At 38.2% G+C, this 26,852-nt stretch overlaps 1 protein-coding gene across 1 annotated transcript; it reads left to right on the plus strand.

Moving 5' to 3' along the window:
- Window positions 1-1,358: 1,358 nt before the first annotated feature.
- Window positions 1,359-25,420, plus strand: LOC122562935 (C4b-binding protein alpha chain-like). The gene is made up of 9 exons (XM_043716236.1): window positions 1,359-1,374; window positions 1,840-2,022; window positions 6,577-6,676; window positions 9,087-9,160; window positions 10,291-10,473; window positions 15,054-15,236; window positions 18,137-18,175; window positions 20,854-20,874; window positions 23,890-25,420. The coding sequence occupies exons 1-9, from the start codon at window positions 1,359-1,361 to the stop codon at window positions 23,943-23,945; spliced, it is 855 nt and encodes a 284-aa protein (XP_043572171.1). The 3' UTR covers window positions 23,946-25,420.
- The last annotated feature ends 1,432 nt before the right edge of the window (window positions 25,421-26,852 follow it).

Below are 26,852 nucleotides of genomic sequence, written 5' to 3' on the forward strand. Positions count from 1 at the left end.
TGGATTCCAGCATCTACAGTTTTTGTTTTGTTTGCAATTCAATAAGATTCTGGTTGATCATTGTGGCCTCACTCCATATAGCCCATATCACTTGATATCTGGGTCTTTGGATGATTATTTTGTTTTGTAAATTGAACAAGGGTAATGTTCTGGAGACCTGGATTTAAAGCCCACCATGGTAGACTTTAAAATCCAATAATGATGACAAAACTATAGACAGTTATCGGGGGAAAAACACATCTGGTTCCCTAATGCTCCTTTTGTAGGGAAGGAAATTGTCATTCTTGCCTTGTCTGCCCTAAAAAAAGTCTCTAGCCCCACAGCAAAATGGTTGAGTTTGAACAGTGCTCTAGGCAATTGAAGGATTGGAAATAATAATTATTTGCCCCATTGGCAACGCCCACAGCACATGAATTTTTTTTTTTGTTGAGTGATGAAGTGCCGTTTCATCTGAAATCACATAGGACCAGGGTGTTGATTGAGTAATTATCCACTAAGTGCATTCCATTTATCTATGTATACTTTCCACAACGCATTCAACCTTGGACATCCATCCTGATCTTTATTTGGCCATTAACATAGCTAACTGCACCATCCACTTCGAATACAGTGCACCTTATCTAGTTAAGTGGTACAGCAGTGTGCTGTTTCCATAATTAGTTAAAAATGGCACTGCGAGTCAATTCTATTCCTTTCCCTCCTGGACCCATGTTATTCACACCCACACCCAAGTGAGGATCTATAATTGTCAACTTCTTCAACTTCTCATCTGCTGTTGGCACGTGGCATCAACTGACAGTAAGTCATTGAAGACGGTTTTTATAGTGATGACTCCTGGCTCACTTCAAATTCCGCATTGTCTCTATCTGCACATCAAAAGGTAATGAGTAGGCAATGAACTAATCTTCACCCAAATATTTAGTTTGTGGGGAGATGGAGGGAAGAGAGAACTGGATCTTGCACCTAATGCATGATGTTGAAATGTAGCCGGCACCATGTAGAAAACACAGGATTTGGCTTATGTAGTTTCATTCATCAAATAGAGTTTCCAGTTTCTTGAACACTCTTCCTTCCTGCCATCACATTTTTCAACTCTCATTTTTGTTTTTTATGTTCCACTCTTGATATGATCATTGACATGATTCTCTTCTTGCCATAACTTCTTCTCTTTCACTGATTTCAGCACAGTTTTTACTTGCTGCAGTATTCTTAACTGTATCTTGTACATTTGAAAGGGGGGCAGCAGGAATAATTGCAAACACAATGAATTATATACAGGTCAATAATTGTCTTGTAATCCAGAAGGGAAAAGTTTTAGGGAAGCCTAGTTACAGCTATAGACTAAAAAGACTTGTACTATGGAGTACCCTAAGTGTATGTAACCTTGAGGCAGACTGAATAGACTCATTTTGATATTTGGAGTTTGGTTAAGAGAGTGCATTAGAGAAGTTGAAAATGCAGTATTTTTCTGCAAGGTTATGTATCAAATACTGCCAGACCTGCTGAGCTTTTCTAGCAATTTGTTGTGTTGCCATCAATGCATTCTCTCCGTGTTGCATTGAATTGCATACAGCAGTATGACTTGACCCCCACTTTTTCTGCACCAGAATGAATAGGTATTTTGCTGAATGCTTCATTTCCAAATGAGGCATTTCCACAATCCATGGCTTTGAAATTGGGGAGAAAATCCAAGTACAACATGAAAAGATGCCAAACCCCAGCATATTTTGGGGGTGATCTTCTACATTTGACCTCTCCAATGCACTAATGAGTCACTGAAAGTGAGACTTGCTGAACTTTTAAAAGCTATGTTTTTATTTCCTTTTTGTTTTTTTAAAGGTGACTGTGGAAAACCTCCTGTTTTGGAAAATGGCTCACCGGTTAATCCTCTGACCACCTTTCCTGTGGGTACAAATATTACTTATAAGTGTAACCCAGGATATTTGTTTCAGGAAGGAGGTTCAAAACTTATTACCTGCAGGAAAGATGGAACTTGGTCTCCCTTGCGTGCTGTCTGTGAACGTAAGTAATTAGCAATTCTATTTTTCTTCCTTCCTTCCTTCCTTGACACAGGATGGTAGGTGCCTAGAACATGTTGCCAGCAGAGGTGGTAGAGGCAGGCACAGTTGATTCATTTTTAAGGTGCAACTGAACAGATGCATGAGTTGGTGGAGAGCAGAGAGATATAGGTCCTTCTGTAGGTTTAAACAGTGGATTTGGCTCGGCATAGCCTTGGAGAGCCAAAGGGCTTGTTACTGGGCTGCAAATTTTCTTTGTTCTTTTTTAGCTTTTCAAGTGACTGCATTTGGATCGTATGAAATCACTTGATCTCGTATGTTTAAACAGGGACATTTAGTCACGAATAATTGTTCTTGCTGTCACCTGCTCCCATATGAGTGGTTCAAATGTAGACTGCAATGTGGCTTGACTTGGATCATTTTTCTTGTGCATGATAAACTCCCAGCAAAGATTACTTTTTGCTAATGACAAATAATGTCTTGATTCTTGTTAACTAGGGAAACCATTTCCTTGCACATTCTGTACTTCTTACTATCAAATTCATTGAACATAAGCTTGTAAGCAAGGAAGATAAGTAGGTTATTTATGAATGTCCTTTGCTATTAATAATTTTCATCTTCCATGATTTTTTTTCAAACTTGGTCACTAAGAAGTGTATTAATGAAGTGTATAATAAATTGTAGTCCTCCACTCCATAGTCCTGGTTTTCTTTTCATTACCCTCTTCAAATCTGATCTGATCCAGATGTTGACAGTATAATTGAATGGGCTATATTGGAATCAATTGCAACTTGTTCATCAGTGTTGAAGAGAATGGAGTTGCAATGTTTTCAAGTTCTTATTTGCCACTTTTTGAGCTGAATTAATGCAGTGTGACATCGAGGTGTTAAAATGCAAAGCTGAGTGTATAACTGGCTAAGTAATGTTGACTTGTTGGAAAAATTACAAACGATATTGTTTTAAAATACAGTTTCTAATCTGTAGACTGCCTTTTTGATTTAAAACATCAGATGCATCCCATCTTGACCACCACTTAGTCCATAAATTAGACTCTGACCTGCTATCACTTTCTTGGTCCATTCACAAAAATAAAACAAATCTGTTAAAACTATTGGCCATGTCACTGGGTAGCTTTCATGGTGATCCTTTGCTGGAACTCTGCTTCAAATTTCTGACCTGCCTATGTAACTGCCTTGTAAACTTGTAAGTGTATCTTGCCAGGGTGGTGGCAGTATAGCACAACCAATTTATATTTGAATACATTAACGTGTACAGGGTATTGTGTAAGAAGCTCTGGTGCTCCATCCAGTTCATAATGTTGTGCTTCCTCAACTGTTATTATTTTAAAGTGCTGGTTTGATGTATTTTTGTTGAGATCATTCTCCGTTGTGTATGGTCGATCTTGCCTTCCATTCCTGCAAACTGAACATCTTAATTTCAAGATGCCAGCCTTAAAAGACACGCTGACCCTTTATGTAGTCAGGGTTTGTCTGTGTATTTTGGTTAAATACAGATTGGAGAATCGACGTTTCGGGCATAAGCCCCGAAACCTCGATTCTTCTGTTCCTTGGATACTGCCTGACCTGCTGCGCTTTTCCAGCAACACATTTTCAGCTCTGATCTCCAGCATCTGCAGTCCTCACTTTCTCCTTAAATACAGATTGGAACAGCATTTTTCTGGGTGTGGCCATATCTGAATGACAAAAGATTTAAATTCATGAAGAGGAGAAAGTGTATTGAAACTGTTTCTCCCCTGCTTGTGTCTGGAAGCAAAGATGTTTTTAAATTTGATGTTTTCCCCTTTTTCATCCACTTTATTCTCTCGCTGTTTTTGTGGAGTCCACTTTTCTCAAGACTTTCAGCAAATAATTGAGGTTAAAACCAATTACAGTTGGTGCTATTATAATGCAGTAGTTCAATTTTCATACAAGCCCGTGTTTATAAGAAAATAGTGTAATAGCAGGACCATTTAAATTAATGGGGCCAAAATTGTGTTATAATCCATATACACTTCAAAAGTTTGTACTTTAGAAATTGTGTGCCCAATTCGTCAATCGCATTACATCGAATTTATTAACGAAACTCGTGTTATAGCTGAGTGACCTGTATAGTTTATTTAAGCTTTGAAATCCTATGTTTAAGTTTTTGCAACAGGTGGTTAATTTCAATTGGAAAGTTATGGCCACAAATTCAGATGAATTGAAATACAGTAAGTCAAATGTTAAATTGAGGTTAGCTGTTCTTGTAATATTCATTTTATAGAAACTAGGATGCATTTGGGTGCAGCTAATGTGATAGCAATTGATTCCTGTATCTGAGTATTAGTTCACTTTTTCCTTTCCCAGTGAATAGAAATTTCAAGAGGTTGAGATTAGACGTATGTTGTAGCAGAGACTGGAGCTTTTTCTCTCCATTTTAAAATGCAGATTCAAGAGTCCACATCTTGAAACTATTGGATTATAAGTCATGGTGTGACATGGTTCCAGAATATGGCCCTTGACTCTAATCAAACCACATTTATAAACTGGTTACTTTTGGAAAAATCTAGAGGGTTTCAGCTATAGGGAGAGGCTGAATAAGCTGTGGATATTTTCCCTAGACCACCAGAGGCTGAGTTTAGATCAGAGTGGTGCTGAAAAAAACATAGGTCAGGCAGCATCGGAGGAGCAGGAAAATCAACATTTCGGGCAAAGCCCTTCATCAGGAAAGCTGAGTGATGACCTTTTATTGATGTTTATAAAATCATGAGGGGCATGGATAGGGCAAATAAATCAGGTCTTTTCCCTGGGTTGGGGAGAGTGCAGAACTAGGGGGCATTGGTTTAGGGTGAGAGGGGAAGGATTTAAATGGAGGCTAAGGGGCAATGTTTTCACGCAGAGGGTAGTGTGTGTATGGAATGAGCTAGCAGAGGAAGTGGTGGAGGTGGGTACAATTCCAATATTTAAAAGACCTCTGGATGTGTATAATATTAGGAAGGGTTTAGAGGGATATGGGCCAAGTGCTGGTAAATGATTAATTTAGGATAGCTGGTCGGCATGAATGACTTGGACCAAAGGTCTGTTTTGTGCTGTACACCTTTATGACTCTATAAGATGACAGCTGTGGGACTATTGACATAAATTGTGGCACAGCATGGCTGGTGACCTCCCTTGTTATCCTGTGATTTGGAGAGAAAAGTCTGTGCCCTTGATGTCTATTGCTATGTTTCTAGTGCCCCTGCAATTACAGGTGTGAAATTCTACAAGTGATGGATTTGTCTTCTGTATTGAATATTTTTAGGTAATTAAAGACCTTGGTCATCTTGCGGATCATGTGGTCAACTGCAATATTAAGATCAGCGAGACTTTTTTACCCTCAAAAGTTTAACTTTTTTTAAAAAAGATGAACAGCAATTTAAGATCTCTCCCTAACGTGGAAAAGATGAGTTGGTGATGCATGTAGGATTCTTGTTTCTGCTGATGCCATGTGGAGTTCAAACTGTAGGCCAAGCAATTAATCCAATTACAATTGTTCAAGCTGAGCAGCCTGTGTGAAGGGGACAGGCATGGGTGAAGAAAGATGGCTGCCATTGACCTGATGCAGATGTTTAATAATTTTTGCTTCATATTTTCAATATTCAAAATCTTACTTTTTTCAGTTATCTAATTTGTATAGTGAATGGAAATGCTAATTGGGCTGTGGCTGGCTTTGTTGACTGAATCAATATTTTGGGTTCAAGTTTCACATTAACACTTCACAATTGTCATTGGCTTTCATTAAGGTACAATAGCTATTGTATATCTTGTGACAATGGTGCTGCTTTAACAAGGTTATTCTGTCCTTGATTTTTTTTTGATGGTGGCCATAAAGGCAGAGATACTGAACTACTACTTTTAATAATGGTTAACAGATGTTACCTAAGTCAACAATCAGAAAAGGCTTTCAGTTTTTTTTCTAAAAGAAACACTTGTGCAATGAAACGGGAGTGGTCAGTTCTCCCAGTTCAGAGTTGTTTTTTCTTATTTTGGGTTAGTTTTAGTTGGGGATCCAAAGAAACAGCTCGATGTTGAGTCTCTCTCTCTCTCTCTCTCTCTCTCTGTGTCTCTCTCTTGTCAGACCCTTTGTTTGAACTTAAATTTTAAGGGATATGTTATGGGATGTTGCAGGAAATCAGAAAGGCTTTTTAGGTTGAAGTTTTGATACATTTGGGTTTTCAAATAGTTATTTTTCTAAATTTGGTTTTCTTTTGTTTGTGTACAAATAAATTCTGTTTTGTTTAAGTGCGAATGGTCTGACCAGGTGTCACCCCTAGAATATTCACCTTGCATCTGCTTAAAACAACGAGAAAGACCCTATGCATTGCAGGTTTGTCTTGGGCTTGTATTAAGTGATCCTGTGACACTCTGATATCATTGGACAAAATATTTAATTTGCATTGCTGAAACTAAGTCATTCTTGAACTGCAGTAATGTATTGTCTGAAAAAGCCTTGAATCTTTCATGCATCTAATTGAATTGTATTTCACATCTTACTGGATAATGTGGCATACTTTAACTTTTTTTTCTCCTTCTGTTTCCAGCATTAAATTGTGGTAATCCTGGAGAGATTCTGAATGGATATTATAATGCGTCCGAAGGTACTACTTTTGGAAGAGAAGTTGTATTTTATTGCGATGAAGGGTGAGTGTTCAAGCACTGTGTAAATTTCCATCACACTAATGCAGTTAACTTATCCATTCTCTGTATATTTCACCATTCTCAATGGTCAAAGCGACCATGGGTAATTTCTTGTAGTCTCTGAAATGGTTTCAGCGACCAAAATCTGCAAGGATTCCATGTTTTTAATGGTATTCTCTATCCCAATTACTTTGCTGTATCTGCTTGCTTATTTGTGATTTCATTCAAGGATGCTCTGGCGCCACTGTACTGCAGCATTCTGTAGTCTCTCACCACTTAAATTTGCTTTATTCTCTCATTTTGTTTTTCCATGTTATACGCTGCCAATTTTTTTTGTCCATTCATTCACTTAGCGTAACTTTGTATCCCTTTCCAGTCTCTGTTTCATTCTCTTTGAAATTCATTTGTGCATTCTAACTGATCTTTGCAATATAACTGAATTTTGAAATAATCTGTCCTTTCATCCCAGTTATAAATAATGGTTGTAAATTGTTGAGGTGATTGTATTGATATTCAATGTCCTCTGATTACAGTTTGCAAGTAAGAAAATGTTTTTAAATCGTAACTGTTTCCAGTAATTAGTTAATTCATTACCCATGGATGACACATGTATACATAGTCTGCCAAGAGAGTTGTCTACATGTGCAGTTCTTTCTTGGCAGCAAACATTTTGTGGTATCTTTATCAAAGGGCTTTCATGGTTCCTCGACTGGTTATCTCGTATTAAGCCTGCCTGTCCCATCCACAATTTTTTTTTTGTCTAACTGTTTAAACAGGAAACTCAACATCCATGAACATTTTGTTCATTTGGCACCTTTCTGCGATAAAACATCAAGTGGTGATTCACAGCATTCAGTCTAAATTGAGGACAGAGCTATGGGAGGATAAGGTGATAGGGGGGTAGCTGACACAAAGCTACTTCAAAGACATTGACTGAAAGAGTAGTGAGGTGGACAAGTGCAGGGCTTTACAAGGGGGATGGGCACAGACAACTGAAGGCCTAGTTGCACAGTTATATCGAAATTTGGTGTTTACTTTGCCCCACCACTAATGTTGTTCCAAAATAGTAAAGTCATTTGTATTGACTTTGAACCAGACAATCCTTGATCAACTTTTTTCTTGATCAACTGCCATAGAGTCATACAGCTCAGAAACGGACTCTTGGGTCCAACTTGTCCATGCTGACAAGATATCCTAAGTAAACCAATTCACACTTACTAGCATTTAACCTAAATCCCTCTAAACTCGTCCTATTCTTTTATTGATCCAGATGCCTTTTAAATCTTGTAATTTTACCAGCGTCTACCACTTTCTCTGGCAACTTATTCCATACGTGCACCACCCTCTGCGTGAAAAGTTTCCACTTGGGTCCCTTTATCCCTTTTTAAAAAATATTTATCCTCTCTGCTTTTGACCTATGCCCCTCTAGTTTTTAAATCTTCCCTCTCTTTTCTCCCCCCCAATCCACACTATTCATGACCTTTTATAGAGGTTTATAATGTCACCCCTCAGCTTCTGACCTCCAGGGAAAATAGTGCTAGTCTATTCGGTCTCTTCTTGTAGTTCAAACCCTCCAAGCTTGGTAACATCCTTGTAAATCCTTTCTGAACCTTTTCAAGTTTCATAACATCTTTCCTATAGCAGGGAGACCAATGTCCTGAAAAGCTACAGTGTGACCTCCTAATTCCTGTACTCAATGTACTGACCAATAAAGGCAAGCATAACAAACACTGCCTTTGCTATCCTATCTACCTGGAACTCCAGTTTCAAGGAACAATGAACTTGCACACCAAGGTCTCTTTGTTCAGCAACACTCCCCAGGATGTTACCATTAGGTGTATAGGTCCTGCCTTGATTTGCCTTTTCCAAAATTCAGCACCTGACGTTTATCTCCATTAAACTCTATCTGCCATTCGTCGGCCCATTGGCCCAACTGATCGAGAACCCGTTGCACTGTTAGGTAACCTACTTTGCTCCGCATTTTTGGTGTCATCTGCAAACTTACTTCCCATACCTCCTATATTCCCATCCAAATCATATATACAAATGATAGGAAACAGTGAATGCAGCACCAATCTTTGTGGCACACCATAGGTCACAGGTTTCAGTCTGAAGAGTGACTCTCCACTACTACCATCAACCTCTGTCTTCTCCCTTGGACCTAGTTCTGTATCCAAATGGCTAGTTCGCCTTATATTCAGTGTGAACTAACCTTGCTAACCAGTCTACCGTGAGGAACCTTGTCAAACACCTTACTGACATCCATGCAGATCACATCCAATGCTCTGGCCTCGCCAATCCTTTTTATTACATCTTCAATATCTCTCAGATAACTTGGAGACATGATTTCCTATGTATAAAGCAATAGTATTTTATTTTGCGGCAGTTTGTTTATTTGTTTTTTCTCTTCTAGATTCCGCATTGTTGGAACAAATTTCCGGATTTGTAAAGCTGATGGTTGGAGTGGCCAGGTTCCAACATGTGAAAGTAAGTCAGGAGCTTGAAATTGCAGGGAGACAGTTCAATTATTTGGTGCAGAATTAACATGGATAGAAATTTGACTATATTTCTAACCTTATTTTGGGGGGAGGGCAGGGCGAAAACTGTCCACTGTAGCTAGAAAAAGGATAGTTTGATTTTTGAACATTCTGTGCTCAAACCTGCGATGTGTGATAGCTGGTTTTCATTTCATGAATCAAGCTGCTACTTTTAAATGGTAATTTCTAGTGTGTATCATAAACTTTGCTCTGCAGTGAGGAAGGAGTCTTGATCATTGAATGTCATAATGGTGTGTTGTGGAAGAAATAGCAAAAATATTTTTGTAATGTTAAAAGTAATGTGGGATTAATGCTCTTGGCAATTAGTAAACTACACCTCTTGAATTTAAAAGCTATGCATGAAACCAGATGCATTTTAATATATGAAAGCTATCACTGAATTCAGTCCTAAAGCCATCTACATCACATCACTGCTGTGAACTTGTGTCATAGAATTTGAGGTTGAGGACAAAGTGAGCATTGGCGAGACTTGCAAATATGATTCTTGGGCAACTTGAGTTGTTTTGTTTCACACTCACTCACTCAACAATATTTTATCTTTGAAGAACAACAAATGTTACAACTACCTCCTGAGATCACTGATTTAAATTGGAGACAAGAATGGTGAAAATGGAGACTGGGCAAAATGACAGAATTCCTGGTTTTATCTTTAATTCATAGTGGGAATTGCTGTTATGGATCAGTCTACCTTTTTAGCTGTTAGCTTTATCCATCTAACATGATATTGCGTAAGATTTCATGTTAGATTTGTTTTGATCATCCTTTTCATATTGAGCAGAATGCCATTGACTTGCATCCACTGATTTCCAATTTTGATTGAAATAGCATCTCTTTCCCCCCCCCCCTCCCCCCCACAAAAAAACAGCTGGTGTGTCTCACTTCAACAATCCTGCTGCCAGCCTAACCTATATCTATCTGATTTGCCTAAAAACTGGTTGTTTTTCAGTGTTAACTCAAGGGAGGTGGGGTATAGAGAAATAACCATTTGTAGCAGTCAAGCAGTGTGCTTCATCATGAGGCATTTATTTGACGGTCTGTCCATATTTCACTCTTCCCTAGTTGTCCAGTGTCCTGAACCTCCCCGTATTTCTAATGGGACAGTTTCATCATCTGACAGTGACTCCTGGCCATTTGGAAGTATCGCAAGATATTCATGTCTTGATGGTTATTCATTAATTGGTGAAGAAACCATCACCTGTACAGCGACTGGAGAATGGGATAAGGATCCACCAAGGTGTCAAGGTACAGAATTATATTTTAGTTTTATTTTTGCAGGGAAAAATGATGTGAAATCCAAGTTGACAATCAAACCCTGTTATGTTTCTAATTGTGCAAGCAGATTCTAGTGTAATCACTTGCCACATTACTGGTAGTGCTGTGGTTTTATCTAAAGATGATGCGATTTTTCTTTATCTAGAGCACTTGGAAAACATCCTTCTCCCTCAACCCTTCAATGCAGAATTCAGTTGGAGCCAGGGTCGTCATGTACACAACTCATACAAACCTATACTAACAGGCAATTCATTTTCTACTTGGCATGGTGTTTCCTGTCTAGTGTGTCCACTGGGAAGGTAACCACCTCTCTCTCTCCCCTCCAGTCTAGACCAATGGGGAGGCAATGGCCTCCTGCAATTACCGATAGATGTAAAGAACTGGAGCAGCCCTTGAGCCTGCTTTGCCATTCAACAAAGATGCTGGCTGGATGAATGCAGCAAGCCAATCTCTTGGTTGTCTACTTTGGATTCCAGCATCTACAGTTTTTGTTTTGTTTCCAATTCAGTAAGATTCTGGTTGATCATTGTGGCCTCACTCAATATAGCCCATATCACTTGATATCTGGGTCTCTGGATGATTATTTAATTTTGTAAATTGAAGGGTAGAGTTCTGGACACCTGGATTCAAAGCCCATCATGGTAGACATTAAAATCAATAAATGATGACAATAAACCTATTGGCAATTATCGGGGAAAAACCCACCTGGTTCCCTAATGTCCTTTTTTATAGGGAAAGAAATTGCCATTCTTGCCTTGTCTGCCCTAAAATATGTCTCTAGCCCCACAGCAAAATGGTTGAGTTTGAACAGTGCTCTGGGCAATTGAAGGATTGGAAATATTAATTATTGGCCCCATCGGCAATGCCCACAGCACATGAATTTTCTTTTGTTGAGTGATGAAGTACCATTTCACCTGAGTTCACATAGAACCATGGTGTTGATTGAATAATTATCCACTAAGTGCATTCCATTTATATGTGTGTACTTTCCACAATGCATCCATCCTGATCTGTAATCGGCCATCTGTAATCGGCTAACTGTACCATCCTCCTCGAATACAGTGCACCTTGTCTAGTTAAGTGGTACAGCAGTGTGCTGTTTCCATAATTAGTTAAAAATGGCACTGTGAGTCAAATCTATTCCTTTCTCTCCTGGACCTGTTATTCTGGTACCAAGTGAGGATCTAGAATTGTCAACTTCTTCGACTTCTCATCTGCTTGTTGGCACGTTGATCAACCGACAGTAAGTAAGTCAATGAAGAAGGTTTTTATAGTGATGATTCCTGACTCACTTCAAATTCTGTATTGTCTCTATCTGCACATCAAAAGGTATTGAATAGGCAATGAACTAATCTTCACCCAAATAATTAGTTTGTGGGTGGATGGAGGGAAGAGAGATCTGGATCTTGCACCCAGTGCATGATGGTGAAATGTAGCCACCATCATGTAGAAAACACAGGATTTGGCTAATGTAGTTCCATTCATCAAATAGTTTCCAGTTTCTTGAACACTCATCCTTCCTGCCATCACATTTTTCAACTTTTTCTTTTTGCTTTTTATGTTCCACTCTTGATATGATCATTGACATGATTCCCTTCTTGCCATAACTACACTTTTACTGATTTCTGCACGGTTTTTACTTGCTGCAGTATTCTTAACTGTATCTTGTACATTTGAAAGGGGAGCAGCAGGAATAATTGCAAACACAATGAATTATATACAGGTCAATAATTGTCTTGTAATCCAGAAGGGCAAAGTTTTAGGGAAGCCTAATTACAGCTATAGGCTAAAAGACTTTTATATCATGGAGTATCCTAAATGTAGATTAGAGTGGTGCTGGAAAAGCACAGCAGGTCAGGCAGCATACAAGGAGCAGGAAAATCGACGTTTCGGCCAAAAGCCGTTCATCAGGAATAGAGGCAGGGTGCCTGCAGAGTGGCTTGTAGAGAGAGGAAGAAAACTTCTTCAAGGCAGTCATCCTAGTTGGTTTTTAACCCTACTGCGAATCGTCTTGCAAGGATGCCTGCTTGAAGAAGTTTTCCTCCTCTATCTACAAGCCACTCTGCAAGCGCCCTGCCTCTATTCCTGATGAAGGGCTTTTGCCCAAAACGTCGATTTTCCTGCTCCTTGGATGCTGCCTGACCTGCTGTGTTTTTCCAGCACCACTCTAATCTAGACTCTGGTTTCCAGCATCTGCAGTCCTTGTTTTTACCTATCCTGAATGTATGTAATCTTGAGGCAAACTGAATAGACTCATTTTGATATTTGGAGTTTGATTGAGAAAGTGCATAAGTGAAGTTGAAAATGCAGTATTTTTCTGCAAGGTTATGTATCAAATGTTTTGTTTTGGCGTTTTTTGTCTTTTTTTTAACAGTGTCATGCATTGTGGAATTCTTGAGTCTGACATTGTTAATTACAATTTGCACATTTTCTGAGGAGGCCATGAATACTATAGCATGTAACTCATCCAGATATCTCCCAGACTATCCACCATCCACAGGTCACAGGCCAAGAGCGTGATGGCATACTGTCTCCTTGTCTGGATGGTAGTAGCTTCAATTACACTAATAAAATTCAACACTAATGCAGGGCAAAGCTGCTCATTTGACTTGACATCCTATTCATTTGACACAGTTGACTCCCTTCATCAATAACATAGTGGCTGGAGTATCTACTATTCAGCAGTGGAAATGCAATAAATCACCAAGGCTCCTTCCTTACCACCCTGTAATATATTTGAAGGTGGAACGGCCTGTTATTCTTGGAAACTAACACATTGCTCTTTTTCTGGTTTGACAGCTGTTCAATGTGATCGTCCTAAAGTGCCTACGAATGGTGGCAATCTTTCAAGATACATACACATATCTGGACACTATCACTTATAAATGTAATGAAGGTTTTAAAATGGTTGGCAGCAGTGTCATTGAATGTCATGAAAATAATACATTTGTACCTCCTCCACCTACCTGCGAACTACATGAGTAAATAACAGATGAGCTTGACTATTAACTAGAAAAGTCTCAAGGAGGCTGCTTCCAATCGATGTAAAATTTAATCCTTGTGATGTTTATCCATTTTTTTAGTACGACCTGTTAAAATGATCTTTGGTTCAAACTTTGATTACTTGTTTGGTTCACAAATGATTTGTTTTGCATGCAGATTAGTTGTTTGGCAAACTTCCTGTCTGGTCAGAATATTGCATATTTGACATAATTAACCAATTGATGCAAAAAAATTTGCATTATAACATTGGAACGTTTCCAAGGATGATTAACAACTGGTTTATAAATTTTGTTTACATTCTGCCAAAATACTACAAATCCAATTCCATATTCCCCTCCCATCATCCATCAGATCTAGACATTGGAGTTTGTCGGCAATGCATTGCCTAGCAATGTATCGGGTTTAAAACAGAACTGTGGATGTTGGAAATGACAAAACAAGTCGAAAAATGCGGGAAAAGCTCAACAGATCTAGTAGCATCTATGGAAAGAAGCAGAGTTAACGTTTCATTTCAGGAAAAGTGACCTTTCCTCAGAAGTGATGGTAGCCAGAAAAATGTCAATTTTTATGCAAAAGATATAGTTGTGGGTGTAAGGAATAAATGTTAGGTGGGGATAGAACCCAAAGAGGTGAACAGTTGGACTGACAAAGGAGTGGATAACCATCTGCCTAGGAAGATGAATAGCTATTAATGGGGACAGCTACTGGCTAACAATGGGTGGTGTGTAATAGCAGACTGTGTGTCATTAACAAGGCCTGGTGTGTGTGTGTGTGTGGATAGGGATAAGCTCGAGCCTTAGTTATTGGACTCACTATTGGGTCTAGGGTCCCCAAGTGGTAAATGAGGTGCAGTTCTTCCACCTTGTGCTGAGCTTCACTGGAGCACTGCAGCAAGCCTGAGACATATTGGCCAGGGAACAAGATGGGGTGTGGAAGTGGCAGGCAACTGAAAATCCAGGGTCTTTTTTTTTCTGTATGCACAGAATGCACGTGTTGTGGGAAATCGTCACCTGGTCTACACTTTGTTTCCCCAACATAGAGGAGACCAAACTATGAGCAGCAAATGCATCAGATAAGATTGTGGAAGCACTGCTTCCCCTGGAAGGTGTTTATCCTTCTCCAACCTTGACCCTATCTTCAGCACACAAACAAACATTTGCCTAGCTACCATAAGTTCTGTACAACCATTAACTCTGATTTATCTCCACAAATACTGCCAGACCTGCTGAGCTTTTCTAGCAATTGGTTGTGTTGCCATCAATGCATTCCCTCTGTGTTGCATTGAATTGCATACAGGAGTATGACTTGACCCCCACTTTTTCTGCACCAGAATGAATAGGTATTTTGGTGAATGCTTCATTTCCACAATCCATGGCTTTGAAATTGGGGCGAAAATCCAAGTACAACATGAAAAGATGCCAAACCCCAGCATATTTTGGGGGTGATCTTCTACATTTGATCTCTCCAATGCACTAATGAGTCACTGAAAGTGAGACTTGCTGAACTTTTAAAAGCTATGTTTTTATTTCCTTTTTGTTTTTTTGAAGGTGACTGTGGAAAACCTCCTGTTTTGGAAAATGGCTCACCGGTTAATCCTCTGACCACCTTTCCTGTGGGTACAAATATTACTTATAAGTGTAACCCAGGATATTTGTTTCAGGAAGGAGGTTCAAAACTTATTACCTGCAGGAAAGATGGAACTTGGTCTCCCTTGCGTGCTGTCTGTGAACGTAAGTAATTAGCAATTCTATTTTTCTTCCTGCCTTGACACAGGATGGTAGGTGCCTAGAACGTGTTGCCAGCAGAGGTGGTAGAGGCAGGCACAGTTGATTCATTTTTAAGGTGCAACTGGACAGATGCATGAGTTGGTGGAGAGCAGAGAGATATAGGTCCTTCTGTAGGTTTAGACAGTGGATTTGGCTCGGCATAGCCTTGGAGGGCCAAAGGGCTTGTTACTGGGCTGCAAATTTTCTTTGTTCTTTTTTAGCTTTTCAAGTGACTGCATTTGAATCGTATGAAATCACTTGATCTCGTATGTTTAAACAGGGACATTTAGTCACGAATAATTTCTCTTGCTGTCACGTGGCTCCCATATTAGTGGTTCAAATGTAGACTGCAATGTGGCTTGACTTGGAAAATTTTTCTTGTGCATGATAAATTCCCAGCAGATTACTTTTTGCTAATGACTAATATTGTCTTGCTTCTTGTTAACTAGGGAAACCATTTCCTTGCACATTCTGTACTACTTACTATCAAATTCATTGAACATAAGCTTGTAAACAAGCAAGATAAGTAGGTTATTTATGAATGTCCTTTGCTATTAATAATTTTCATCTTCCATGATTTTTTTCAAACTTGGTCACTAAGAAGTGTATTAATGAAGTGTATAGTAAATTGTAGTCCTCCATTCCATAGTCCTGGTTTTCTTTTCATTACCCTCTTCAAATCTGATCTGATCCAGATGTTGGCAGTATAATTGAATGGGCTATATTGGAATCAATTGCAACTTGTTCATCAGTGTTGAGGAGAATGGAGTTGCAATGTTTTCAAGTTCTTATTTGCCACTTTTTGAGCTGAATTAATGCAGTGTGACATCTCGGTGTTATCAGTTTGGGGATCCTTCCAATTTTAACTTGGCTGAAAGACAGGGAACATAATATTCTTAGTAAGACCTGAGTTTACTGATAGTTCTTGCTTGCCTGCAAGGAGTAACTCAAATTGTGTGAAGCATTTCACCAGACACACACACTTACTATCTATTTTAGTTTTTCAGACACTTGGCATACCCACTCCTCAATTAGAATTAAATTCATTGTGGACTCTTGGTTCAGACTAGCTGCAGACCACATTGGATACAGTCAGTTGCCACAGGCCCCTCATAATTGTAAGTTGAGAACACCAGGCTACAATGTGGAATGCTTAACTAAGGCACTGAAAGTACTCATTCACTTTGCAATACTAGCTGTTGTGTTGATCTGTCTCTTGCTGTGTTCTTTTTCACCATAATCTACCTCTATTTTCCTCAAACTGCACACTTCTAGTGCTTTATGCATGTAGGCTACAACTGAACAGAGGTGGTTATACTGTCCTGATTTGGGTAATTGAAGATCATCAATTCCTGATGAACAGTTCAAGGCCACGAAATCTGAAAAAAAAAGACTATTTTGAGATCATTGCTCACTTGATAATCTCCCAACTCCACTTTCCTGCTTTTTCTGGAGACCCTCTTGATTCCCTTTATTGTCTAGCTCGGTCTCCAATTTTCTTAATGACCCAGCCTTGACAAACTGTGGTAAAAATGATAGATGCCTTAACCTCAAAGAAGAATTTTTTCATCTTTCTTAAATATAAAACATCTTCCTGAAATTGTGCCCTCTGGTCCATGACGCGCACTCTCTCCCATGAAAGGAAACTACCTCTTCATGATCTCCTCTGACAAGCTCTCTAAGCGACTTGTTTAAATAAGGTTAAACTATTCTCATAAACTCCAATGAGTACAGGCCCAAATTATTTGACAGGGCATTTGTCTTCTCTGGACTGCTTCCAATGCCTGTACATTTTTCCTTTAAAGGGACTATAATTGTCCACAGTAGTCCAGATGTGGTTTAACTATTTAGTGCCTTTATAGTTTTAGCAAGACCTCCCCTAATTTTATATTACATTGTCTTTGAAATGAAAACCAACGTTCTGTTTGCCTTCTCTATTACCCCTGCTACCTTTTGGGTGCTAGCTCCTTGATGTCATTTTCTAAGTGGTACATTATGAACATCTTAATTGGAATATTTGATCATGTGGTATCTTCTGGCCAATATTCCATTCTGGAAATACACCACTTTTTTCAGCTTATTCTTACATTGATTTAATGGAGCTATTCTATTTTCGCTTGTCAGTGGCAAGAGATCAAAACATTATTTAAATTCATGCAGAGTGTTCATGCATAGAGTACTGCAAGAGTGACCCATATTTAGAATCAAAATTACCTGCTACACCAAAGCCAAATCATATCCTTGTTTTTACAAAAACTTTGAACATTCTAATTGCCTTCAGCTTACTTCAATGGTTCCTAACCAGACTTTTGGAATAACCAATACCAGACTTTGTCACTAATTGCCACATACCAAATCTTTAGCCAAAATGAACTATCTTAGAGAAGATAGTAGCTTTTAGAGCGAAGTTGAAATCTGATGGAAATCCAACCTTTTTGTTCTAACTCCCACGCTTTTCTCAGACAGCCAGTTAAGGGGGATAATATTTTTTAAAAACTACCAGTTCACTTTTTGAAGAAATTGTCAACCTTGAATAGGAGATGGTGTGCATAAAATGCTTTGAACTTGAACCAGTTTGAGAACATTGTCATGTTCCATCTTTTTTTTTTGAAAAAAAACCTCTTCACCACTTCTGTAATGGTCATTTGTGAAGATAAGTTTTTAAAATTTAGAGCATTGTTCTTAGTTTATTCGTGTATGTGATACCAAGGTTGTGAATTTGTAGTTGTGTTCTGTTACTGTTGATACGTACACTCTTTTGAACTAATGAAATATATAAGATGCACTTAAGTATATCTGGATCATATTTTTAAACTCTCATTTGTTTTTGAGTCAACTGATTTATTTTTTCTCTTTCCCACTAGCCTCCAATCTAGTTACCACTCTTGCTACTACTCATACTGGTAGGTATTTAAAATCTCTTCAGATTCTTCATATTGTGTTCTAACATTTAATTACACTACTTTCTGAAATAAGCGAGACTACTATGACGTTAACCTGTACTATGTACAATGGAAACTTACTCTTTAGATGTACAAGGTTGTCATTTTACTCTCAAAGGAAAGACATGGAATTGGTAACACTTCAATTAATGTTGCTTCTGGAATAACAACATGAAATCATCCAGAATTATAGGTTATTTTTAAACCTCCATTTCCTTATCTTTTAACTCTTTTGAAGTGAAATTACCATTTGTAAATCCCATAAACTCTTAACTGCTAATTTCACAGGGGAGTATCTCTGTAGTGACTGACAAATCAGCAGAAATTGCTGTGGATTATAGACAAATTGCAATTGATAAGGAAGGCTGTTAAATAGTTGAACTAAATATGGCACAATTTAGCTTTTGGAAGTGAGTGCATGTGAAATTTGATTGCTTGTCTCAATTGCTTTGTTTTGTTTAGATTTTAAATACTGAAACCTTGTGTTAGATTAGACATGGCCATTAACACCTGAAAAGTGACATCTGTGGCTAATGAGAAGTTAAAAATGACAATGGGTTAAGAGATATGTTGCAAAGATGCCAAGAATTTGAAAGATTTTAGAATTTTTTGTGAAGAGTAGGAAACATGAAGTCTGTAAGATTCTATAGATAGGTTCTAAGAAAAAAAAGTTAGAAATTTTATAATGAGAATAAAGAAATAGCAGAGATGAAATGGATACTTGTTGGGAAGATCAATTACAACAAGGTAGCAAAGTCGATTGTAATTAAGAAATCAATTTGGCAGAAGTTTTAATGTGACTAAGTGAAGTTATCCATTTTTGGTCAGTGTGGAAACAGGCCCTTAGGCCCAACAAGTCCACACCCACTCTCTGAAGAGAGATCCACCCATTCTGACTAATGCACCTAACACTATATGGGCAGTTTAACATGGTAAATTCACCTGACCTGCACATCTTTGGACTGTGGGAGGAAACCGAAGAAATCCCATGCAGACACTGGGAGAAAGTCACGCAAGGCTGGAATCTAACCTGGGACCCTGGTGGAGGCAGCAGTGCTAACCACTGAGCCACCATGCTGCCCCTTAGAAGTTATTTATGAGGAAGGCAAATTGAATTTTTAACTTGTATTGCCAAAGGAATGGTGTATTAATGTACAAGTACTGTTGCAACTGTACAAGGCATTAATGAGAACACACCTGGAATATTGCATACGGTTTTGCTCCTCTTGGCAGCAACTCGGAGGAGGTTCTTTAGATTCTCTCCAGAGATGACTGGTTGTCTGAAGAGAGGTTTGAGCAGTTTGGGCCTATAATCTCTAGAGTTAGAAGTATGAAAAGATATCGAATTATAGTATATGTTATGCTAAATAAGATTGACAAAGTAGACACTTCCTCTTGTGAGGCAATCTAGAATGAGGCATCCTTTCCCTCCTTTTAGGATAAAGGAAAGTAGATTTAGAAAAGAAGTTTATTGTTATGTACTTAAAAACTAGTAAAAAAATTTAAATTGCCCAACACATCAATGACAGAAGTCGTACGTAACAAAACTATAAAATTTAAGACCAAGTTCATAATTCAGTTACCTGAGCTTGGAAAGCTGATTTAAAGAATGATGGAGTACCCTGAAGATGCAGCTGGGGTGAGACTGCCATGTGTTGAAAGTCTCCACCAAAGACTGCCTGCTAGGATAGTGGAATATTTAGAAGTCAATAGTCAAGAAAACCTCCATGCTGAGATGAGGCCTCCATGCCAGAAAAAAACTGCCACAAATCAGATGAAATTACTTGTCTCTGAAAGGAATCTGGAATCCCTTTGAAGGATTGTCACAAAGATCTTGATTTAGTATTTATGAGGCATTTTCTGGACACAAAATGGCTGTCTTGCCCACTCAGACAGGTAGCAGTTTCTATGTACTCTCGTTGTAATTTGAATGCAATTACATTGTTTCCCTGACTGATGGAGCAGTGTCCAAAATGTAAATTTGTTTCCGGCACGGTGGCACAGTGGTTAGCACTGCTGCTTCACCGCCTGAGGCCCGGGTTCAATTCCCACCTCAGGCGACTCTGTGTGGAGTTTGCACATTCTCCCTGTGTCTGCGTGGGTTTCCTCCAGGTGCTCCGGTTTCCTCCCGCAATCCAAAAATGTGCAGGTTAGGTGAATTGGCCATACTAAATTGCCCATAGTGTTAGATGAAGGGGTAAATGTAGGCGAATGGGTCTGGGTGGGTTATGCTTCGGCGGGTCGGTGTGGACTTGTTGGGCCGAAGGGCCTGTTTCCACACTCTAATTAATCTAATCTAATCTCAGTTTCTGTTTGCATATTGGGCTCCAATTGCTAGTTTCTAAATTGATGTTGAATTGAGTAATTTTGTGAATTGCAAAATAATATGGTAATAGTTATGTAAGAGAACAGTAATCTCTTTTTATATAGGAACACACTTCAGAAGTGAAGACTTTGTGGTGGGGGAGATATCCAACAGTTATCTCCTTTTGTGGGTTTTTTTGCTTATTTGGTCAATTACACCTTGTTTATGACCATGTGGTTGACCTGTTTGAGGATTAATGTACAGCATAGGGCACTTAGTTAACTACTTGCCTATTATTTAAACCTTTTTTCTAATTGTTTTAATGTCACAACAGGTGGATGTGAAAGACATATTGGTGAGTATGGAGAACTGGCAGTATGATTTTTGATATTTGTAAATATTTGAATAGTTTAGGGTGTAGGTTTGCTTGCTGAGCTGTCGGTTTGATATTTGAATAGTGTTCATATTGGCATTTCTGATTGTAACGTGGAAAATAGAAACTATTCTAAATATTGAAATCCGATATACGTTTTTAGTGAATCCCAAATTAAACATTGGCAGTTTAATTTTTTATCGTATACAAGTTTGTACTTAAATGAGAGACAACGGAGCAGAAACTTTTGTTTTAATGTAATGAGTCATACAGCATAGAAACAGACCCTTTGGTCCAACCAGTCCATGCCGACCATAATCTCAAACTAAACCAGTGTCACATGCCTGCACTTGGCCAAACCCATCTATTTCTTATTCATGTATTTATCTAAGTGTCTTTTAAATATTGGAACTGTACTCACATCCATCACTTCTTCTAAAAGTTCATTCCAACATGAACCACTATGGGGGGGGAAGAAAATGCCCCTTAGTCTTTTTATTTAAATCTTCCTCCTTTTGAACTTTTAAATCTGTTCCCGAGTCTTGAAATCTCCTGCCTTAATGAGTAGCAGGTGTCTTTTCCCTATCTATGCTTTTATTGTTTTATAAACTTCTAAGGCCACCTATCAACCTCCTATGCTCCAGTGAAAGAAGTTCCATCTTCTCCTTTATAACTGAAACCCTCCATTCCCAGCAATATTCTGGTAAATCTCTTCTGAACCCACTCCAGCTTAATAATATCCTTGCTGTAAATGAGCAACCAGAACTGGACACAGTATTTCAGAAGAAGCCTCACCAATGTCATGTACAAACTCCACGTATTGCCCCACTCCTACAATCAAAGGACTGAACAATGAACAATGTTAAATGTCGCCTTAACCACCCTATTTGTGATGCAACCTTCAAAAAATTATGTACATGAACCATCAGGTTTCTGTTCTACAACACTACTCAAGACCCTACTTTTAATTGTATAAGTTCTACCCTTTTTCGTTTTACCAAAAATGCAATACCTTGCATTTATCCAAATTAAACTCTATCTGCCACTCCTCAACCCAATTGATAAAGAACACTTTTGTAATCTTGGATAACCTCCTTCACTGCCCACTATACCACCAATGTTGATGTCATTCACAAACTTATTAACCATACCTTCTGCATGCTTCTCCACGCTCCAGTCATTTGACACCTCATCAACAGTTATACCTGATATAAGTATTTCTGCAAGGGGCCCTGCAATTTCTTCCCTGATTTCCCATAAAGTCCTGGGATGTACTAGATCAGGTTCCAGAGATTTATCCATCTTTTTACATTTAAGATCTCCAGCACTTCCTCTTCTGTAACAGTTTTCAAAATGTCAGTATTTATTTCCCTGTGTTCTCTAGCCTCCACTTATTTCTTCACAGTAAAAAATTAACGCAAAATATTTAGTTAATAACTCTCTCTCATCTCCTAAGTTCTAACACACAGACTACCTTTTTGACCTTTTAAGAGGCTCTGCTCTCTTGTTCATAATGTACTTGTAGAATCTTTTGGTTTATCCTTCGCCCTGACAAATAAGGTTATCTCCTATTCTCTTTGCCTTCCTGATCTTCTCCTGAAGAATGCACTTACATTTTTTTATACTGTTCAAAAGACTCATTTGAACCCACTTGTTCATATCTAATTTTTTTTTATTATTGACTAGAACCTCTATCTTTATTCCTCCACTGTTCTGTAACCCTAACAACCTTGGCTTTCTTATTATATCAGGAAAATAATGACTTTGAACTCTGGTTATCACACTTTTGAAAGCCTCTCACTTGACAGACATTTCTTTATCAGTGAACAGTCTACTCCAGTCAACCTTTTCAAAGTTCTTGTCTTGTACTATTAAAACTTACCTTACTCCAATTTAAAAAACTTTAATTTTTATGGAAGGATTATCCTTCTTCCATAAATATCTTTTAAAAAAATGGAATTATGATCACTAGACCCAAAGTGTTCCCCTACTATCCCTTCAGTCACTTGCCCTGTCCTCTTACCTAAGAGGAGGTCAGGTTTTGCTCTTTCAATTCCATCAAGATAATCATTCATTTTTTAATTTCTAATTTCAACCCATTTATTTACTGGATGATTTTTCAGAAATATGTCCTCTAGTTACAGCAGTAATGTGGTCCTTAATGAAAAATGCCACTCCCCCTCCTTTTGCTTCTTTCTATTCTTACAGCATCTGAAACTCAAAATTGAGCTGCCAGTTCTGTCTGTTTGCCAGGCAAGTTTCTGTAATAGTGATGCCACCCCATCCCAAGTTCCCAAACAAACCCTGAGTTCATCAGCCTTACTTGCAAGACCCTTGCATTGAAATAAAAGCAGTTTAATTATTCAGAGTTACTTTGTTCTGACTTGCTCTTGCCTATCTTTTCTAATTAACTTGTTTTTTTTTAGATTAGATTAGATTACTTAGTGTGGAAACAGGCCCTTCGGTCCAACAAGTCCACACCGACCCCCGCCGAAGCGCAACCCACCCATACCCGTACATGTACCCCTTTTTACCTAGCACTACGGGCAATTTAGCACAGCCAATTCACCTGACCTGCACATCTTTGGACACCCTGGCCCTTCCCAAATGTCTATAACCTCTAACCAATGGGGTCATGAATAAGGTTGAAAGAACACCGTGCCGTGTTCTTTCCAGAATTTTAAAAAATGTAATCCTATCTGGGCTGTTCTCTTCAATTAAGTTGGTTGATTTTTAAATATTTAAATACATCAATATAGGAATTCTTCAGTATTCACCAAGCAGATTGTAGTTCTTGATTGGAGTATCTTCTTGCTGTTCTAAGTTGACTGTGATTTGCACACTTTGTACCTTTACTAAATTTGTGTAAAAATTCCAAGGATTACTTTCTTTGTAGTCAATTGAAAGTCTAGATATTAATCACAGCAGCAAATTTAGCTATTGTTACTTTGTCATTTTCCATAACTAATTGTTATAACCTTCTAATTTTTCTTGTAGGTCAACAACTTGGACTGCTCCTCATCCTGGGTCTCACAGCAGCATTTCTGACCTAAAAAGCAACTGAACCAAAGCACTTTTTTGGTTGATGTACTTATCTTTATGCTCGGCCTTTGCACAGTATTTGTGGGAACCAATCTCTAAATTTTAATTTTACACTCAAACTAGTGGAGTAGATGATATACTGCGAAACTCAGTTCCTGGATGCAGATGAGAGAAATATTTGACTAGCCTTGTTCATAACAACAATGATTGCACCTGACGCAAGGTTAATTTGTACACTGTATTCCTTAAGTTATCTCAAATCATAAGCTAATGTTAACCTTCCAGAACTGTACATTAATATCTACTAAAGTGCAGCTAATCTGAATTAACTTCAAAATAATTTGCTTTGATAAATTTCAATCACTGAGTATTGATTTCTGTACAATATGTAAAAATCTGTAGTTGATTCATCACTTTAATTTCTCCCCCCTCATTCAATTATCATTGAATGTGATGAAAGCATTCATAATGTCATCTATTTGACTGGTTTGAGGCCCAATCCACTTCCAAAGGTGTATTTTTTTTAAAATTGGAATTAAATTGGCATTCATTTTTAAAACATTTTTTCACTTTGCTGACTCACCAGTCATGATGCAACTGTTTGACATCTAAAATAGAAAACTTTAAAGCCAACAGTATGAGCATACTCCAATGCACGTAGACATGGACAAGTATTTGAATTGTTTTTTTTTGTTTTGAAATATCTACCTTTTCTGCTTTTCTTTTCTTAAAGAAAGGCAAAATGAGGACCGTGTGTTTCTTCACCTCAAAGAACCCGACCAGATTTTTATTGTGGATCTAGATATTTCAAGAATGTTGCATAAAGTAATAAATTGACTATTGTGCACATCTTCAATCTATTTTCACATGTAAGAAAGAGACTCGTTTGAAGCACTTTTTTGTTCTTTTGAACAGCCAATTAACTCAAACAATTGTTTACAAAACACCAAATATATATTTTTTTTCTCTCTCCTTGGACTTTTTAAACACGAGAAACTACCAGATTAATCTTTTTTGGATTGCCTTGTAACAGAGTTTTATCACTTTAGTTCAACAGCTATTTGATCTTCACATTCTTGTTTTGCTTCAGCAGAGAAAATGTTAGATTTTTTGTGCTTAATTGTTAACTTTGAAAATGGAATGTTAGATTCAGTTCTCTGCACCAGAATCAACAGTAAAAGATGCATTAGTAATCTTGTATTTTGGTTCAGGATTACATAAAACAGCAACTTGGAAACTTTATATTAGAAAGTATTGAACCTGAATCAGAATAAGTGAAATCAGTTACAATTTACTTGCTGCATTTCAGGTTTTGTGATTTTTGGAGAAATTATTTTTCATTTTTTTGCACTGACAATTAATTTATTTTGCAGGGCTTATGACCCTTGTTTTCAAAAAAATATGGCTACTAAATAAGATTAATTTTGCCTAAATTGTGATGTTTTATACCGACAAATGTTTCAAAGTAAATCTTTAACTTATTAAATGATTAGAAGTCAAGTGTCAAAGTCTTTTTGCTAAGGGGATCTCTTTTCTGTATGCCTTATTTAAGCAGTTCCAAAGTCAGGTAAAATCTTGAATGACAAATCCTTACAAATTACTCATGACTTCATGCTACCAAACCTTGCAAGATGTTTTTCCTTTTGAAATCAATGTTTTTCTACTACTTATGAAACTGGTAGTTGTGTAATTTGTTCTGTATTTCCTCTTCATTTCTTGAGGAAAAATTACTTTAAGATGGTGAAAACCTAATGTTTATGCCACACAAATACCAGGTTGACTATCACCAACAAAAGAAGGTCTAACCGCTACCTTTGACAGTCAATGGCATTACTATCATTGAATCTCCCACTGTCAATGATACCCCCCCCCAGCCTGTTGACCAGAAACTTAACTGGATTCACCAAATAAATAAACACAGATGCATACTTACTGTGACAAGTAACTCAATGTGACTCCCCAAAGCCTGCCCGCCCATCTACAAGGCAGTCAGGAGTGTGATGGAATACTCTCTACTTGCCTGCATAAGTGCAGCATCAACACTCTAGAACCATGCCATCGTCCAGGAAAAATTAGCCTGTTTGATTAGCACTACATCCACTTCCTCCAATGATGATGATGCTCAGTAGCAGCAGTGTTTACTATCTACAAGATGTACTGCAGAAATTCACCAATGCACCTTCCAAACCCATTACCACTTCCATCCAGAAGAACAAGGGCAACAGATACATAGGAGTGCTACCCAAGCCATTCATCAGCTTTGACTTGAAAACAGATTGCCAGTAATGGAACAGCAATGGCTCAAAATCCTGGAATTTTCTCCCTAATGGCATTGTGGGTCAATCCACAGGTGGATTGTAGCAGTTCAAGAAACTGCCCCTCATCACTAAGTACACTTAGTTGCTGGAGAAATGCTGGACAACCAGTAATGCCCACATCCCACAAATGAATGAAAATAATTTAATCTGTCCATTATTACAATATAGCCAGTTAGGACACCAACTTCCATGCTTTCCCCTTCCCTGCTGGTTCATTTCCAGACGTTTCGTCACCCTACCAGGTAACATCTTCAGTGGGCCTCCAGGCTGAAGCACTGTACACTATTTCTGCTTTCTTTTTATATGTTTGGGTTTCTTTGGATTGGTTATGCCATTTCCTATTTTTTGGACAGGAACTAATGCAACTTGAAAGACCCTATATAGACAACAAGCAAAACTGATGTCATTTACAAAATACTGTGCAAGAGGTGGCAGTTATAGGAAGGGGGGGGAGGAGAAGTCTCAGATACAGTCACGTAGATGAGTTAACTCCAGGAAGGGTAAGAGAGGTAGGCAGCTAGTGCAGGAGTCTTGTGGATGTACCCATTTCAAACAGGTATGCTGTTTTGGAAAATGTAGGGTGTGTTGGATTCTCAGGGG

This window comes from Chiloscyllium plagiosum, chromosome 26 (genome assembly GCF_004010195.1).
Source record: "Chiloscyllium plagiosum isolate BGI_BamShark_2017 chromosome 26, ASM401019v2, whole genome shotgun sequence".
Classification (NCBI taxonomy): domain Eukaryota; kingdom Metazoa; phylum Chordata; class Chondrichthyes; order Orectolobiformes; family Hemiscylliidae; genus Chiloscyllium; species Chiloscyllium plagiosum.

Coding starts and splice junctions, on each gene's coding strand:
- LOC122562935 (XM_043716236.1), top strand. Junction 9,161..10,290: donor CCAGGTTCCAACATGTGAAA/GTAAGTCAGGAG, acceptor ACTCTTCCCTAG/TTGTCCAGTGTCCTGAACCT. Junction 10,474..15,053: donor GGATCCACCAAGGTGTCAAG/GTACAGAATTAT, acceptor GTTTTTTTGAAG/GTGACTGTGGAAAACCTCCT.